The following is a 20,023-nucleotide window of genomic DNA, read 5'->3' as shown; positions in this document are numbered from 1 at the left end:
TTTACTGATCTAATTAGTCAATAATTCAAACTATCTTATAATATAAAGGCTTCGTATAGTACGAACATTACATATTTCAAAAGTCAAATTTGCCTATTTTAGGTAAGTTAAATTTGATAACTGGGTTTCTAATTACAACTAATCTTTCAATATGATGTGATACAGTGTTCGTGCTGTACGATTAGCTATAATTCAAATTTATTTTTATTTAAATTAAACATTTTATATAATTTATATTGCAACTGATCGTACAATACGATCTAGATCTTATAGTACAATTTACAGAAAAAATAAAAAATATTTATTTTTCACCCCCTTGTGTGTGCACGGTTGCTAAGCTGACATAAACCTTTTTATATATATTGACTTAACGAAAATAAAATTATCGACTCTTTCAAACAAATGTAACCTATGCAACCTGTTCATAAGCTCTAATTCTCTTTTGATCCTTATTGTACGTTGCTACCTGAAAGATTAGTATTGTACAAAATAAATATAAAAAATAGTATGCAGGAGTAAATAAATATTCATCTAATTATGTTTGTAATCATTAAAACATAAGATTGGACTTCAGTATTGTAACAATATATATTAAAAACTACTTAAAATAGAATATATATATATATGTGTGTGTGTGTGTGTGTGTGTTGTACATAGAATGTTACTATCACACCAAAGAAAAAACAATATATATAATATAGAGAATAGTAACTAATCAAATAAATAATATTTGTAATCATCAAAACACTAGGTTGGGTACATTTATTTCAATGATAAATTGACAGAATAATTTAATTTATTTTTTGTAATATGTCTTTGATTGCATTCAACATACATTAATTATTAATACAAATTTTATTTGGAACTTTTTGGTCAATTAAGGCAAACTCTCACACACATCACATAAGTGAAAATCATAGCCAAAATCACTTAGTTGATAACAAAAACTCCCAATCAACAGATCAAGATGAGCAGCGTATTATCAGTACAATTTAATTATTAGACATATATAACTAAATTGTCTGATAGATAGAATTAAATTATTGGGCTTTCAAATATAATATAGAAAAAATATTTTGACCATCCAATAATTTAATCATATTTATATAAAAATTTAATTATTTTATTTAATAGCTTAAGTTTATTGAAGAACAATACTTATAAAATAAATGATAGTAAGTATAAAATAATAGCCATGCTAATATAAAATATATCTAACCAGATTTTTTCAGTACGCTTTGCTTTTAAAAGCTCCCTAGTTTGGCGGCGGTGGAGAAGGGGAGAGGCTATGGAGGATAAAGGGAAAAATTGGAGGGCGGAGGTGGGGGAGAATCTCAGTCGTCTCCAATCCCTTCTATTCGGAGCGGAATCCGCCGCCCAGCGCGGGGATCATGCAACAGCTCAGGTCCTTGGCCTCCGCCTCCTTGGCTTTCTCGACTCCCGCACCGTCTCGCCCTTAGACGCAGCCTATATAACTCCAATTCGCACCGAGGTGCAATCGAGAGTAGCTGCTGCCTCCCGAGCCCTTGCTCCCGATTCCGATCAGTAATCTTTCTTCACTCTCCAATACTCTATTTGACATGAATCTTTTTATATTCACACGAGCATAGCATTTTTAATAGTGCAGTATACAGCAAATGTCCCTTCACGTTTAATATTATTTTTAACAAAAAAATTTTAATCATATATTGCTTATCCAATCAAGTTTTGGCAGAACCCTAGTGCATATTGAGCAGCCCGCTCCCTTCTCGCCCTCTGCTTCGGCCTCTAAATAAACAATTCAGAGCAATGGCGGATCCAAAAAATTTATTGAATGGGGGCCTAAATTATTTTATTAAAATTTTCACTCAACTTTTTTCATTAGGGCTTGGGACCGGTATAGACATTTTAAAAACTTTTATTCAATTATTATCCAAAAATGTATAATATTAAATATAAGATAGTAAACAACTTACAATTTATAATGTATGTTTTTCATGTTTTAAAAGAGTTGAATAATTACTTCATTATCAATAAAATCTAAAATTTATTTCTCAATATAAGCAATTAATAAATCATTCATCCATTGATCTCCAATCCTATTTCGCAGTCAATTTTTTATAATATTAATGACATAAAATGACCTTTCGACGCCTGCAACAGCAACGGGTAATACCAATGACAGTTTGAGTAGTCTAAAAACAATAAGATATATAATATCTTTCCTAGTTTGAATTATTTTTTCAGCAAGACTTTCTATATCTTTTAATGAGGAGAGCTGATCATAAGATCGCATATTTCATAATATAAGTATCCAATTAATTTTCAAGAACCGTTTAATCAAGAAGAGTAAAATTAATCGAATAAAACTGTGTTATTTTAATCAACTAGTCTTTGTTGAATACATGAAATCCATTATTAGGATTCAAATATGCCATACACAAAAGAAACTCGATATTTATTTCTGTAAAATGATTATTCAACTCTTAAAGTTGCATGCCAAACAATGTGTAAAAAATTTCAACCCAAAAATAAAATAAATTTGTTATATCTTGAGCTCTACGGCGAAGTCGACCACGAGAAACCCATTATCATCAATATGTGGAACATCGATTTTCTGTTGCTCACAAAATGAAGTCAATCCACTTGTTATCTCTCATATCCTTTATATATACGTATAAAAAACATAGCATTTACAATATCTTGTTCTCCTCTTTACAAAGCTTGTGACAGTTCATTAGTGATACCAAGAACATGTTTCATCAGATATTGACAAAAAGAAAACTCAAATGTCTGTAATGATTTTAATATAGCATATGCCCCACCTTTTTGTTTTGAGCTGACACTATCTTTCAAAATTATTTCCAGAACATCATTATTATAGAGAACATTATAATTATCCTTAAAATTGATTCATAATGCGAACCTCATCTCGTATTGCCTGCACGCCTAAGTGTTATTTCTTGATTCATGCCTTGCTCAAATAAAAGTTTTTTACTTTGTAATTCATTAAATGCCTTATCTTGTTGTATTTGTTGGAATTGTTTTTGATGCTTACAAGAAACACCAATAAGATTCATTACACTCAAAATTATAATAAATAATAAAGCAATATGAATATGATTTTTCACAGCTGCCACCAATGCTAATTGAAATTGATGCGAGAAGCAATAAATGTAATGTGCTAATTGATTTTCATTCAGAAAAAGAGCCTTTAGACCATTAAACTCCCTTCACATATTGTTAGCAATTTCGTAGCCTTGACCTTGTCTTCTAGAAATGCTCAAACCATATGTTGATAGGAGTTGTTTAATTGCCATTTTAAGACTATTTGCAGTTGTATCTAACACATGAGAAATCCCCAAAAAATATTATACTATCTCATGGCTTAAAATTGCGAAATAAAAGGCGCGCCTCAGCGCAATATGATCCCTTTAAACCTCAAAGCCCACACAATAAGTTTAGGTTTTGAAACTTATGCCTCAAGTTTACTGAGGCGCGCCATAAGGCCTCGCCTCACATTTTTGAGGCGCCGCCTCTAAAAAAATTAACCTAATATATTTTTGTTCAATTCGGACCACCCAATTGTCGACGTGGATTGCCTAGTGAGATGTCGACGTGGCATCAACATTTAAACCCTGATAAAGGTAAAATGACAAAAAAATTTCAAAGTTCATGCGGCGTTTCGGTTTTCAACTTCCGGCATACATTTCAAGCATTCACTCTAGAGCAATTTCAAGCATCCCATTTTAAGACTATTGCAGTTGTATCTAACACATGAGAAATCCCCAAAAAATATTATACTATCTCATGGTTTAAAATTGCGAAATAAAAGGCGCGCCTCAGTGCAATATGATCCCTTTAAGCCTCAAAGCACACACAATAAGTTCAGGTTTTGAGGCTTACGCCTCAAGTTTACTGAGACGCGCCATAAGGCCTTGCCTCACATTTTTGAGGTGCCGCCTCTAAAAAAATTAACCTAATATATTTTTGTTCAATTCAGACCACCCAATTGTCGACGTGGATTTCCTAGTGAGATGTTGACGTGGCATCAACATTTAAACCCTGGTAAAGGTAAAATGGCAGAAAAATTTCACAGTTCACGCGGCGTTTCGGTTTTCAACATTCGGCATACGTTTCAAGCATTCACTCCGGAGCAATTTCAAGCATCCCATTTTAAGACTATTTGCAGCTGTATCTAACACATGAAAAATCCCCAAAAAATATTATATTATCTCATGGTTTAAAATTGCACAATAAAAGGCGCGCTTCAGTGCAATATGGTCCCTTTAAGCCTTAAAGCGCACGCAATAAGTTCAGGTTTTGAGGCTTACGCCTCAAGTTTATTGAGGCGCGCCATAAGGCCTCGCCTCACATTTTTGAGGCGCCGCGCCGCCTCTAAAAAAATTAACCTAATATATTTTTTTTCAATTCAGACCACCCAATTGTCGACGTAGATTGCCTAGTGAGATGTCGACATGGCATCAACATTTAAACCCTGGTAAAGGTAAAATGACATAAAAATTTCACAGTTCACGCGACGTTTCAGTTTTCAACTTCCGGCATACGTTTCAAGTATTAACTTCAGAGCAATTTCAAGCATCCACTTAGTTCTTTCCCAGATATCGTCACCCCCAAAGAGAAAGATAATTTGCTGGCATGTTTTCTGTTTAAGTTCTGTGTATTTTATGCTTATGCTACGCATAGGTGTTCAGGGCTTTGAAGTTCTTCGTATTTTATGCTTACGCTATGCGTATGCGTTCCTTCTCGAAACTTTTTAAATGTTTGATACTTTGATGCCATCGTATTTTCTCTATATTTAGGGTTTATAACTTTATATTGAAATTTGAAACCTAAACCCTAATTAAATTTTAAGTTTTTAACAATTAAACCCTAAACTTTTAAAATAGAGTAGTTTGTGCCAGTTTTGCATGTAGGATGTCATCTTATTATTGGGATAGTTTGATTTCACTTCATATCTTGTACATTTTTATGTTTTATATATTATTTACTCATTAGTATATACAAAATTTATCATTTTATGTTTAAGCAATATTTTGATTTTGAGGCTTACGCCTCAAAAAACCTTGAGGCTTACTTACGCCTCAAAAAACCTTGAGGCTTATGTCTCGCCTCACGAACGAAAAACGTCTCAATACCCAATTACGCAATTTTAAACATTGATGTGTATAAATGTTCGTGGAATCACAAATCTCCCTTGATGCAACAACCTCTCTCCCTCCAAGTAATACCTCGAATGGCTACTACTATCCTTCTTTAAATCTTCTCTGATCTTCTTCAGCTCTTTGTTTTGCATACTCTCTTCCTAGATGGCGCCCCAGTTGACCATCAGTGGTATTGAAGCTGTCAGCCCCTGAAGTTCCCCCACACATCTAGATAAAGCATCAGCCACCTTATTTTCCACCCCCGGTCGATACTGGATATCAAAATCATATTCCAAAAGCTTTGACAGCCACCTCTGATGTTCCTCGGTCACCATCCTTTGCTCGACCAGGTATTTTAAACTCCTCTGATCAATATGAACAATGAAATGCCTACCCAGTAAATAAGGACGCCATTTCTGAATGGCCAAGACTATGACCATCAACTCTCTCTCGTATACTGACTTCAATCTAGCTCTGGTCGATAGCACCTGACTGAAGTAGGCTATCGGCCTGTGATTATGCATCAACATTGCTCCCAATCCATATCCTGATGTATCGGTCTCCTCTATAAAGATCTGACTGAAATTTGGAAGAGCCAATACTGGTACTGTCATTATTGCCTTCTTCAATCTCTCAAAAGCCTGGGTTGTTGCCCACGAAAAATTATCCTTCTTCAGTTGCTCAGTCAAAGGCTAAGCGATGGTACTGTACACCTTCACGAACCTCCTGTATTAGCCAGTCAATCCTAGGAATTCTCGCAACTCCCTTATGTTCTTAGGCATTGCCCACTTTTGCATTGCCTCAATCTTTGATTGGTCGGCTGCCACTCCCTCTTGAGACATTATGTCTCAAATATTCCATCCTAGACTGGGCGAAGCTGCACTTCTTTAGGTTTGCCTTCAGCTGATGGGCCTTTTGAGTTTAAGAACTTTTTTCAAGTGCTCCAAATGCTCCTCTGTTCGACTGTATACCAAAATGTCGTCAAAGAATACCAGCACAAACTTCCTGAGGTACTACCAGAACACTATTCATTAGAGACTGAAAAGTAGCAGGGGCATTAGTGAGCCCAAATGGGATCACCAAGAACTCATAGTGTCCCTTGTGCGTTCGGAAAGTCATCTTTTGAATATCCTCCTTCATTCTGATTTGGTGGTAGTCGGACTTAAGATCTATCTTGGAAAACACTACTGCTCCGTTCAGCTCATCTAATAGCTCATCGATCACCGGAATGGGGAATTTATTAGGTACTATCTCCTTGTTTAAAGCTCTGTAATCCACATAAAACCTCTAGCTCCCATCCTTCTATTTGACTAATAAGACTGGACTAGAAAAAGGACTCACACTGGGTCTGATGATCCCGGCCTCCAACATTTCCCTAATAAGTTTCTCAATTTCATCTTTCTGAATCTGGGGGTAGCGGTAAGGTTGAACATTGATCGGTGACACCCCATCCTTCAGAAAGAATTTCGTGCTCTTGCTCTCTGGGTGGTGGTAAGCCCTACGGTGACTGGAAAACCTCCCTTAATTATTGTATGAGTGGTTGCACCACCAGTGGAATGTCTCCCTCTTCCCCCACATTGACCCTCTCCAAGCGTTGTAGCTCCACCAAATATCCTCCTCCCACCTCCTGTATGGATCTGATCATATATTGAGAGATACTCCTAACCTAGACAGCCCTGCATCCCGCCTAGATCACCATCTTCTGTCCTTCCACCATCACTTCCATCCTCAGAGCACCCCAGTTGACCTTGGTTTCCACCAAAGTCTGCAACCATTTCATCTCCAGGATGACATTAGTACTACTCAATTCTAAGGGAAGAAAATCCTCCCTCACCTGTATCCCTTGAATGGTCAATACTGCTAACTCCTCTCTCCATCTCCACCTTCCCCATGCCCATCATCACTCCATATCCTCCCGTGTCCACTAATTTCACTCATAATAGGTTGACAATCTAGTTAGAGATGAAATTGTGCGTGGCTCCACTATCGATCAACACCACTACTGCCCGATCCCCTATCTCTCGCTTTACCTTCATGGTGTGATTTGATGTGAATCCCACCACCGAGTTTAGAGAGACTTTAGATACATCCAGGTGTAACTTCTCTTCTTCTTCCTCCACTACCCCACTCTCACCTCCCTTCTCAGTTTCCTCGTAATCACAGACGGTGAGAACCTGAAGAGTTTGGTCCTTACACCTATGCCCTGGCATGTACTTCTCATTGCACCTGAAACACAACCCCATAGCCTGCTTCTCCTGGATTTCCTTCTTAGTCAGCTTATTGAAACTTCCTCCTGGCCCACCTCCTCCAGTCCTCTCCTTTGGTGCCGTGCCCCTCATGAACCTCCCGGTGCAGCTCCTTTGGGAGCTATAAAAGTACTAGTCATCCTGTAGGATCCCCCAGAGCTACTGTCTCGAGCCCCTCTTTCCAGATGCTTCTGGTCCTCCACTACCTGTGCTAACTCTATGTCCTCCCCCAAATCGCGTGGTCTCATCACTCTAAAGGTTGCTCTGATATCTGGTTTGAGCCCCTTCATGAAATCCCCCCTCCAGCATGGTCTCAGAAAAATAATCCAGCCTGCTCGCTAGATACTCAAACCGATCAATGTACTCTGCCACCGTCCCCTCCTGTATCAGGGAAAAGAACTGCTCGTAGAAGTCTTCTCCCCTACTGGTTCTGAAACACTCTAATAGACAGTCCTTGAACTCTCTCCAGCTTCGAATGGGCCGCCTCATGTCTCGCCATTGATACCATGCTAATTCCTTCCCTTCTAAACACAGTCCTGCAAATGTCATTTTCTTTTCCTTTGTCAACCCATTGACTGCAAAGTACCGCTCTACCTTATAGAACCAACCATGCGCATCCTTGCCCTCATAGATGGGCATCTTCAATTTCCTCATCTTGGGGTCACCCCTGTTTCCCTTAATTCCTCAATAACCTCCCATTCCCCGAGAGGGAAAAGCTCCCCAGTGGTCACGATCTTCCCTTCGACGATCGTACCCCTGCCATTCCTCGTATTCCCCTCTTCTCCTTTCTTCTTCAGCTCCTCGATGGTAGATTTCACCCCTTCTCCCCAAAAATTCTGCACCTCTTCTCTCATAGCCCATGCTCAGCTCCTCCCTAGAAAGTGTTTATAGCGAAGGCATTCCATCATTCCCCTCAAGGATCTCCTATTCCGTATTCTCTCTTCCCCTAAATGGGTTCGGGTTCCCGCATCTCCCATTATCGCCGGTGGCTTCCCTTGCTTCCGATGTCGTCGGATTTTGTTTGCCCTATAACATCTTCTTCATAATTTCTTCCAAGGCGGTGAACCTCCCATCCATCTTTTCATGGATGGAAGTGAATTGGTTTTGAAAATCAGCGGTTCTTTCTTCCAAATCAGTCTTCAGTTGGCCGATTTCTCCCTCCAATACTTTCACTTTCCTTTCGGCCATCTTCCCTCCCAAGGTTGCCGAGAAGATATCTTTCGGATGAAGGTTCTTTGTTAAAATTTTGGAATTTCAGCCGCCGATGGTCCCAAGACAACACTCTGATACCAATTTGATAGGAAGTACTTGAGTTCGCAAGTAACCAAAAGGGTAATACTTGAGTTCGCAAGCAATCCTACCAATAATCAGCAAAAACAGTGAGCACAAGGGCTGATTTCAATGAAAATCAGCAAAAGCTATGCGAGAACTCGTGTAGGATGAAGAAGAAACGCCAAGGAAAAACTTTGATTCAATAACAATCAAGAACACAAAGCAAGATGCAATTTCCCTCAATTCGAGAGGAAGAAAAACTCTCCACAATCTCTAGCAAAATCTTAGAGCCCAAAGCAAACCCTAGATCTCAAAATTTCCCTCAATCTCAAGATGAAGCTCTAATTCTATCATCAATCCCTAATTAAAGCAAAAGGAGGGAGACAAATTCCCTAAACACCCTTTTAATTCAAAATTTCCCTCCCAACATTGGATTTAAATCAAATTGGGCCCACAACCGGTCCAGGTTGGACCGGTCCAGCTAGCCCCTCCTGGGCCGGCCTAACACAATGATTGGAGTAGTGGTTAAGGTGCTAGCTCTAGATAGTCTCCTTCTCCTCACAATAGAATCAAAGGATCCTTCAAGTATCCTCGCACTTTGAGCGGTTCTTGAAATTCTCTCCAGCGCTCCCTGCATCATTTGAGTGTTCCTTTCCTCAAATTTAGCTACATAGAAAGCTGTTAAATAGTCACATACTATAGGTTCTCAATGTTTACGAATTCTTCTTCACATCTTTGATATTGTTATGCTTCATGCACTACTCTTTTTGTTAATGGCATGCCCCAAGCACACCGCATCTTTTAAGATGTGTTGAATTTAAAATTGTTCTTGAATCACACCTGACCATACTTAGAATACCGAGTGTAAAAGAGAATAGAGAAATTGAGAGACAAGCAAGAGTTCTAGAGTAAGAAGCTCTATGATTTTTGTAATATGTACTTTATTATAGAAAATAGCATAAACAGAGCTCACCTCATGACCCCATTTTTATAAATTTTTGTTGAGGCTTGAGCATTACAAAATTGACTACATACACAACTATATAAAAAATAACATAAAATACAATAATTACGTTGCCTATTTGGAAGGTATGGTTTGATAAAAACATCTTCCAGCTCATAAGAAGCGCCGACTTGGCGTGTATTGGTAGTTGAATAGCCAAATAACTGATTAATAGTTTGCCTTGAAAATTCGTCATTCCTCGAGTAGTTGTCAGGGACTACATCATTGATATTAATCATTAGACCATAATTTTTGAACTGGGATGAGTTCATAGGTCACAGTTGCCAGCTTGATGTGAGTTCCCTTATCGACTAATGAGTCTCTTTTGAATTTGAACTGATTAGACCAAGTTAGCTTGACTTTGATTTAGCTTCAATGGAGTTGACTTTACCTGAACTAGATTTTCTGGATGTTTGGAGGTACAAATATAATCCAATCATGAGAAATTTGTAGAAAAACTTCGAATTGGATTATTTAGGCAATCATTACTTCGAGGGAGGGAAAGAGTTTTTGACTCATTTGTATTATGTAATTCGTGTAGTTTAGATATTTTTTAATATTGTCTTTTCTGGTTTTAAGATATGTTTATTTTTCTTTTTGTGTACCAAGTTATGTAGGAACGTTAGTTTCACTAGAAATGAGTCTTTGATTGCTGTACCTTTGAATCACGGGCAATGGGGTAGAAGCGATATTTAATCAATCTATTATTTGTCTAGTTATATGTACTTTCTAGATGCATGTTGCGTTCAGTTTATTTATGCTTTGCAGCCGCTACTTGTTATGGAGTTATACTGCATGTCTAATGCCATTCTCTCTGAACGTTTTGTTTTTTAAATGATCCATACCTCGCATCATGCTTTGATATGTTTATTTCATGACATGCTAACATATTTAAACTTGTTAATTCAGACAGGCATATGAACAGGCGAGAAGAGATGTAGGTCATATATTTGTCAAGAGTGGTGCTATGGACATTCAGAATATTACAATCTCCAAGCACTTTCAAGATTTTCTACGTATACCCAGAGGAAATATTGAAGACCAAATGGTAAAATATGCTGATATGAAAATTAATGATTCCTATTACTATGTTAAAAAGTTTATGCTCTTTGCTGTATTTTGTTTTTTAAATCTTGCAAGCTTCGTTATTTATAAGTTAGAAAACTAAGTTTTTTCTCTCTTATTCATCATAACTTTGATACTGATATGGCATTTTTTTTTCCTTTCAATATGCATTAGTTTGTGGATCTTGCGTGCAAACAGCATAAATGAATGCTTTCATTAACCGTTTATCATTCTTTTCTGATCTTGATCATGTAGGTATCAAGTACATCTTCAGATGCTAACTTATTTTCTACCGAAGGCTGTGACACCCAGAAGCAACAGAAACAACTAGAAATCCAATTTAATAGGCAACATGAAAAGCTTAGCATCAGGGCATCTAAACTAATGACACAGATGAAGATTACATCCATTTATGGCAGCAATTCCATGAAGTTGAATCAAACAGATAATAAAAAGCAACAAAATTCTGAAGGTTTCATTTCTATGGGATGTATTGATGTTGAGAGTGAACATTCAGAGAGCTGCAGTTTTGTTAGAAATGCCGATGACACTGCCCTGCAAACTGAGGAAGAAGAAAAGTCTCACGCCATTACCCTGAAACCCAAACGCAAACACTCAGAATTTACTAGTCCAATATGTGCTAATGTAAAATCCCCACCAGTATGTGAAGAAGCCAATGTAGATACCCCTGGCAATGTTTTTGTTACGGCAAGAGCAAAATTGGTACCTTTTTTCCTTCCAATGTGATGCCATTTTCCTTTTAATTGTTCTTGTCTATTTCCAGACTTCCGTGATGTTTAATCCTATATATTTATTGTTCATGTTCCATCATTACATAACTTGTATCATTTGTCTTCATACCTCTGATGGTTTTCATCAAGCATCATCATTTTATACCATAAGTCATTAATAAGAAAGTTTATTGTTCTTTGCCCCAATGGTCACCAATGTCCTAGCTTCACCTCTTGTAAAGATGAAAAGACGGTCGGGGGAAGGAGTACAATCGTTTGAGCTTGGCATGATCTTATGCAAAACAAATAAGAGTCCCAAAGTCTATCTTCCTATTTGAGCTCCAATTCTTTTATGGAGATTATAATCATATATCCATAGCATAAGAACATGCTTTATCGTAGTGACTTCTATTTTTTTATTCATTATAATTTTGAAATTTTATCCTGACATACAGTCCTAGGGGTTTTAGTGATGCTTGGAATTAAAGAACACTTACTCCTTAGTGCCTTGAACTTTTAAGGGGCTATTTGGCAACAAGTAGTATTTTATAATCTTGTAAATTTGGATTTACTAAATCCTAAAAATTGTCTGAAAAAAAAAAGATGTTAAATCCTGGTAAATTCTTTTAGGTTGTTTGGTAATATAACTCAAGATTTAAAAAAAAAAAAAACTCAAGATTTAAAATGGTTAGTTCATTAAAAATTCAAAATTAATTTATATTTTAAATTTAATTTGTATTTTAAATAGGAGTTATTTATTAATTATAATATTAATGACCGCCAATAATTTACAATTATATACAGTATAATTAATTATAAGATAATTTAATTAGAAAATAATTTAATTAATGATTTGATTACTAATTATTGTTCTAATTATCTAATTATTTATTTATATGTTATTTTAATAAGTATTTGATTACTAACTATACCATAGAGGTTCAAAACATAAAATGATCTCCATAAATCTTCCTTTACAAGTCATTATGAATTCTTTTAACTCAAAATATCAAAAACAAAAAAAAGGAACCTGTCGCCCGTCGTCTCCCTATGATGGTATGTAAAGGGTGGTTTATCTGTCATTATCGCTTATCAGGTTCTCCTAAAAAATGTTTCATAAGTTGGCTGACTCACAACTTAGTAAATAAAATGACATTCAATTAAATTTAGAGACAAGGAAAGAAATACAATATGCATATACTTCTAAGTAAAGAAATATTCAACATACCATAATACATCATCTAAAATAAAAATGCCTTTAATTCAATCTTTATGTTCTCTTTCTTTACATAAGCTTGCAATCCTTTTTTATTAAGCATTCATGATTCATTTGATGCCTTATATACACATAACATAATGACATAATATCATAATATTAGTCACCCATCTCGAAAGTATCATTTATTTTGTATTGATCGGGTACACTTTTTAATTGGCCATTCTTTTACCATTTGGTTCTAAAGAACCCCTTTACCATTTGGCTAAAAATAGTCCATTTACCATTGGCTCAAAAGAGCCTCTTTACCATTGATACTTTGCATCAAACTTGCACATACAAACATTCTATTTATTTAAAAGAGATTTTAGCATGCCATTTATATGTATGGTCTCATGTTCTCATATGATGTTACATGATTGCAAAATTTCATGAGAAAAGAGAGATGATCATATATACTACATATAAAAGACATGCATTACTTATAAAAGAAACATAAGTTTTACACTTTCTACTATCAATATATGAGAGATTTGCATTTGTATCATGTGTTCAAAAGCATTCATGTAAGAACATGCTAGTCACATATGAAAGTCCAAGTTGCATATAAAAGAAATAACTTTTTACATGATTGCATTTAAAGAATTTTCAAAATTTAAAAGAATTTCATTTTACCTATCTCACCGCGGTGTGATTTGCCAAACGTCTTAATGAACTCTTTCCTTAACACGATCAATATCTAAAGAAACATAACATAATGTGTAAATATCACTTGTTCCCACATAAATTTCTCAAAATCCTAATCTATGTGAATAACAAACTCATCCATACACTATTTTTATATTTTCTAATTGAACCCTTTTCCCAATTCAAGATTAATCTCATTCCTATTTTCTCTAAATTTGGATTTTATCATAATCTTAACTTTTTGGAAACCTCCATCATGCCCATTGCATAACACATGCATAAAGAACCTACCTTACACTTAAATATTAATTAAAATACAATAATTTTTGGATTAATTTAATTTAAAAATTAAAAAAATTGCCTTTTGTGCAAAAGTCCTAATTCTTGCTTCTAAAAACCTTCCTAAGTCTATTTGGAATCAAGATACTTAAAAATTTTCATGATTTTGCAAAGCCCAAATTCTTGAAACTTGAAATTTCATCATGAAATTAAATTATCTTCCTATAGAAGCTTTCTAATGCTATTAGGAAGTTTTCTTACAATGTCATTTTGAAAGGATAAAAAAATCGTAGAAAATCATTATTTTTGAAATCTAAAATTTTTAGGAAAACATCTCATTTTTATGCGTAAAGCCATCACCTAAACTTTCCCTTTCAATTTCTTAAAGGAATATGAAGTTTCCATCAAATCCTAGATTTCCCTCTTAGAGAAAACTTCATAAAAGAATGAGAAAATTCTTAAATACAACTTACCTTAACCTTCTCTTAGTCTTTCCTACCATTTCCTCCACGATCGGCCGCCGGAAACAGCCCCTAGGGTTGCCGTTCGCCTCTCCCGTCCGCTCTTCTCGTCACCTCTCTCTCCTTATGTTTGGCCAACCGAGCAAACACAAATAGGACCGAAATATTTCGGTCCCATAGGAATATAAGGAGTGTGGGGAAGAATTACCTATGTGCCCCTCCTTATCTCTTCCCTAAAACTTCATGAGGGGTAGAATGGGCAAAATAAGTTTAAGTTTACTTAAATAATCTTTGATGATTTTTAATTTTAAAACTGTGCAAAATTAGGTATATGTTCTTTATATCGTTTAGATCAAAATTTGGTGTAGAATTTTATAAAATTTATTGCGTCGAATTCCGACGACTTTGAAATTTTGCCTACATTCGTCGCGGCTCATCGAAATGCGTGCGACGTGGAAGATCGATATTTTTCAGGTTTACATGCAGTGCATGAGGTAGTGTTTTGAAGAAGTTACTATATTTTTTTCGCCTCTTCGATGATGTTCCCTTCACGATAGTTCACTGACAGGAGCTAGCTTGCTATTTCGCTAAAAATTTCTTTGCCCCCATGAAAGTTTGACTACGTTGCACCCATTGGATTGGAAGTAATGACAAAAGCTTGCTTGTTATGAAGGTAACTATCTTTCTCACCTTTCGAATCTTTTTTCGGCCAAATCCTGTAAATTTGTCAAACTCTCGAACTTTGTAAATTCAGGATTTATGACAAAAAAAGGGAAACATAGGTTTATTTCTCCGTGAGATTTAAGATGTCCTCAAATTCTATTTGGTACGATTTAGCATAAATCTTGTCACATCCCATTTTGACCCTCTTTAATCAACCTGGAGTGTAATAGAGAGGGAAAATCATAACAAAAATATTTCTTATTAATACCCATCCTAAGGTACATTTGTCAGGATCGGGTGAGTAAGAAGTTAATCCATTCAGACTATGCCAACATAAATATAATCCAGCCTTAAAATTATACCTCATAACTTCATGTTTTGAAGCAAAGCCCATTATATATCAAAATAAAGTACAAAGCTTTACTAAAATATCAAATAAAGTTTACATACCCAAAAGATTTAATATACAACTTGCTGACCAATCTTCTATTTACGTCCAAAACATATGTAAACAAGGCAGTCGAACTCCTGCCTAAATCTCTGCAAGCTCCTTTCCCTTTCTTGCAATATATCCACTGGTGAGTTGAATGATAAATGAAATGCACAATCCTAATAATAGGATAAAAAACAATTAACATGCATGCTGCTAATTTAAAATAATATAAGAATCATAAGTGGTGCGCATGTCAAAACTAATCTATGATTCATTAATATAGTTTTATGCTATTTTAGGAAATTCATATGATGACTATAGGCTTTAACACATTTATAACACCCCCTTTTTTAGGATTGGATCTAAAACTCCAATTTTTTAGAAAAGAGAGAGTTGGGCACCTCCTGTTCAGTTCATACTAAGACTCATCTTATTAGATCTTTTGTCTTTATTTGTGCAGGCCTATCTCCCATATTATGAGTTTTCTCTATAACTTCCAAATTAGCGTAGTAGATTTCCAGAATATCATGTCACCTTATTAAAAAAAATTTTATATTGAAATAAATTCATATTGAGCAAGTGATCATAAAACTAAACTTATTCTTATTGTTGAAATTTTCATCTTATGATTAATACGAAGAAATGCTATAAAAGTTAGATTTAAAAATTTTCCAATTCCTGTACTAGAGATTGGTATCTCACCTCGTTTTCTAGATTAGTGAGCTAAATTTGATCTCCTAGAATATCCCAACATCTTTTCCTTCTATAGACACCTAAATAATAATGATTCTGAAATTCATAAAAAATTCCGAACTTAGAGAACAATTCATGATAACCCAAGAAATAAAATTTTACCTTAACTAAATTTCTTTTCATTCATATTAGATTCTTTATCTAATCCCTAGCCTTTTTCCTCTTATTCCTTAAATTTCCTTTCCTTCTCTTCTTTTACCTGTTTCAAAGCTTTAGCCGCAACAGGTATTAAGGCCTCCCCCGCTTCCTATGCATCGCGGCTTGCACTCCGCAGACAGTTGCTTCGATTTTAGAGACCAATTACGGGTGGAAGAAAGAATGGGAAATGTTTTAATAGTTAACTAATATATATGTAAGTTATAATTTAACACCAATAAATTTCCAGCCGTGTGATTTCTGCACTAAGTGAATCTGCCATTGTACGAGCCGGTAAGTGGAAATTTTGATTTGCTACAGTGCATTGAGCTTTGTTATAGTTTTTTAATTAATGACCAGTAATTTTCCTAAGTTTTGATCTCCTAAATAAATTAATTTGTATGCCTGTTAGGCTTATATTTTATGTGCACTTATTATATAAAAATGAGCAACATGAAAAATGGAATTTAACAAAAATAAGTTTGATATTTTTTGAATGTATGAAAAATGGGGTATGATTTTGAGGCAAATTTATGCTTACCTTTTTGAACATTTTTTGGTATTATATCCTTCTCTAATCATATATACAATAACCCTCCCTCCCTCTCTCTCTCTCTCTCTCTCTCTCTCTCTCTCTTGCTCTTTCGATGCTCATTTGTTCCCTTTTCTTTCTCTCACTAGTGTGTTAGAAAGGGAAGCTCTGGGGATGGCTAGAGGGGGTGGCCCTAGGTCACCTCCTCCAAATGGGGGGAATGACGGTGGTAAGAGCGGGAGTAGGAAGGACAGGAAGCAAGACAATCGGTGGCAGGCGCTAGCCACAGATGATCCCGGCGAGGGGGATCCAGCTTCAGCAGCACAAAGGACGGCCCCTCCGTCTAAATCTCTTGGGATTGGCCGGTTCTCGGTCGCTCCCGCCAAAGGAGCTGCCCTACGCGATGTGTGGGAGGAAAAAGGTCTCAGATCTACGGTGGCGGCCAGATCTGGCAAAGAAAACTTTCAAGCACCGGTTAAGGTTTGTTCTCCGCTTGGTTCGGTGGAAACGGCCTTGTGTGATCCGCGCAAGGAGAATACCCAAGGGTTGGGTAAGGCATCAGATCTCAAAGGCATGTTGGATGCCGTTGAGAAGGAACGGGTTATGAAGGTTTCCAAGCCGGCGGCTGTGCGTGAGCTGATTATGAGCTCCATCGGTATCTCCACTCCGGCTACAGGTATGCTTGGGGGAGGACCGGCCAAGGCCATTGAAAAGGGGGAGGCGTGTTGGACGTCCAGCCAGCATCCCATGGAGGATGATGATAGCCTGAAGGAGGAGGCTTGATCTGATGAGCAACAGGAGATGAACTCGGTCGGGGCTGCTGAGTCTGACCAAGAGGCTTATCTCGTAAACGATAGGGACGACTCAGAGCGGGATTCTACCGCACCTTCCAGCATGGAAGATGACCAGGAGGAGGACACCGTCCAGCACCCTGCCATGGTCCGGCTTGCCACCCGCTTGGACGGAGCAATGGGATCTGAACGCCCAGTAGATCGGGACTTCCAGGTTAGTCCAGAAATTGTTGCCAGCTCGTGTGGAGCTAGGCTGTCGATGGACATGGATGCTTCCATGGTGGAAACTGATTCTGATAGCTATAGGTGTGAACCGCCTATGATTACAGCCATGCCCATGCAGATTGCTACAGGATCATGCACTCAAGGTGCTTGTGGTAATGGCTCCAAGGCCCTAGATGCAGTTTTGCCAAACCCGCAGCCTACCAAGGCTGTTCCTCCACTGCCAATTGGTCGTTTGCACAGTCTCTTCACGTGGAGCAAGGTTCAGAACATGCCCCTTGAGAGGATGTCTCGGGATCATTTCTTTGCGAAGGATGGGACTACCATTGAACCTGAGCTCAACTCAGTCAAGGACAACATTGCCAAGCTTGACATGGCTATTGTGGCTAAGCTCATGGGAAGGTGCATTTCTTTCCCCTTCCTTCTCCAGGAGCTTAAACGGAGATGGTTTCACTTTGGTGAGTTTGAGATCATTACTATGGGCCCAAACACGTTCATTTGCATATTCCAGAGTCATGCGGATAGAGATGCCGTGCTTTCTAGTGGTCCTTGGATCATTGCGGGCAACATTATTGGGATGGACAAGTGGGACTCTACTTGCTCAGCCAACTCCCTTCATGGACTTCGCTCTCCAATCTGGATCCGTCTACCTCAGCTCCCTCTCATCTATTGGGACCTTAACAACATCACTCGCATTGCCAACTCGCTCGGTGAGCCTTTATGGATGGATTCACACACAAGCAAGTGGGGACGGTCATCCTTTGCACGCGTCTGTGTAAGGATTGACCTCTCTCAAAAGCAACTTCCGGGATTTTGGATCAATGGCATCCATGGCAGATTTTTCCAGCAGGTGGAGTATGAAGGCCTTACAAATTTCTGCTTTGACTGTGGCTCCATTGGCCATGCGAAAGGAAGCTGCATCCCTAATGCATCTTCTAAGGGACCGTTGCCCACCCAGGGGCAAGCATCTCAACCCGTCCAAGCTCAGCATGGGGGGCTGCCCGTGACCGGCCCTCCTTCAAAACCGGGGCAGCAAGCTACGTCCGTCCCTCGCGGTCAAGGGGTGCAAGAGGAGGACTTGTTTGGCGATTGGAATCTGGTGACCCGTAAGAAGAGAAACAAACCGAGAGCCCCCACCGAGCAGCCAGACAAATGACAAATGAAAGGGGCTGAGCCTCCTCGGTCCCCGTCTCAGCCCTCTCATGCTGAACTTCAACGGATGGAGGAGATTTCCAAGAGGATCGTCGACCCAAGCGGCAAAACATCTACAGAACAAAGGGTTACCTTCAGTGTCACAAGATCGGAGAATGATGCCCCCTCCTCAACAGTTAATCTTTCCAAACGACACCACAAGGCTCCGATGACTTTTTTGGAGAAGCAGCTACTCCAGTTGGGACCCATAGCCACCCTGCCCAGGAAGCGGAGGAAGAATCTACAAGATGACACAGGCGGGGACTTTGTCCCCTTTGAGGAACAATGAGGCTTTACCTTATTTCATGCCTTAGGGTGCTATGAGTGCTCATACAACTGCCGGAGCAACGGGATATCTTTCAGCCTTCGGGCTGTTTTAACCCCTCTTTAGGTATCTCCCCCCTCTGGGGTTGTTCTTTGAGCATTACTGGAACTTCTTGGGCATCCATATGGGGTTGGCCTCCTTGCGATTCAAAGGGGCTATTCCTGGTTCGTGTTGCTTTTGTTAGTGTTGTCATACTTGTATGGTCGTTTTTTATCGTTCCAGCTCTTCCCACTTTTGTTCTTTTTTGTCTAGGGAAGACAGCTTTATTTCCATACTTTGTATGTTTTTCCTTTTTATTTAAGTAATGCAAAATACAACTTTCAGCTCTCTCTCTCTCTCTCTCTCTCTCTCTCTCTCTTAATTGAGTCAAAATTATATTCTTTGTTTTGAGTTAATAGATGAAATCCTGAATTGGAAAACCTATTTTTAAAAGTTCAATGATGCATGTTTTTATTGTAATGAGGAGCAAAGTTGTTATGTACTGCTCTACAAAGAATAGGGTTTAAATTGGAAGCACAGTTGAAGCAATGATGTCTTAATTTTGGAAACTAGCACATGCAAGACTATATGATTGCACAACTAATAGATTGATGAGAAAGGATAATGTCTTATGAAAAATAATTTTTATCAATCATCGAAAGTAAACTAATGAAAGCTTTATTTGAGACAGCGTTAATTAATATGAGTTTTTCTATCGCTAAATAGATTTAGTGGTTAAATTTCACCACAATAATCCAATTTTGCTAACATTCTAAATTGATCAATCAACATGAATAATATTGTTGTAATTATATCCTAAAATGTTCTTTACATTCTCTTAAAACTTAAATAAACTAATTTATCAAGCACAACTTCATTTCATATTTGAGATAGA

At 37.5% G+C, this 20,023-nt stretch overlaps 1 protein-coding gene across 8 annotated transcripts in view; it reads left to right on the top strand.

Moving 5' to 3' along the window:
* Positions 1 to 1,228: 1,228 nt before the first annotated feature.
* The window catches only part of LOC110100611 (ATPase family AAA domain-containing protein FIGL1), a 108,516-nt gene continuing 89,721 nt past the window's right edge, over positions 1,229 to 20,023 (top strand). For 7 of the 8 annotated variants that reach the window (XR_003701745.1, XR_003701744.1, XR_003701743.1 and 4 more), the window contains exons 1-3: positions 1,229 to 1,545; positions 10,575 to 10,713; positions 10,986 to 11,453. Coding sequence is in view for 5 of the 8 variants with exons in the window: in XM_028697625.1 (XP_028553458.1) it covers positions 1,289 to 1,545; positions 10,575 to 10,713; positions 10,986 to 11,453 (864 nt within the window). In the remaining 3 variants the exon portion in view is untranslated. The remainder of the gene's footprint in view (positions 1,546 to 10,574; positions 10,714 to 10,985; positions 11,454 to 20,023) is intronic. The other variant, XM_020828194.2, reaches the window with a different exon arrangement.

This window comes from Dendrobium catenatum, unplaced genomic scaffold (assembly GCF_001605985.2).
Source record: "Dendrobium catenatum unplaced genomic scaffold, ASM160598v2 fragScaff_scaffold_981, whole genome shotgun sequence".
Classification (NCBI taxonomy): Eukaryota; Viridiplantae; Streptophyta; class Magnoliopsida; order Asparagales; family Orchidaceae; genus Dendrobium; species Dendrobium catenatum.
Note: the sequence above shows the minus strand (reverse complement) of the source record. Positions and strands in the feature narration are given on the sequence as shown.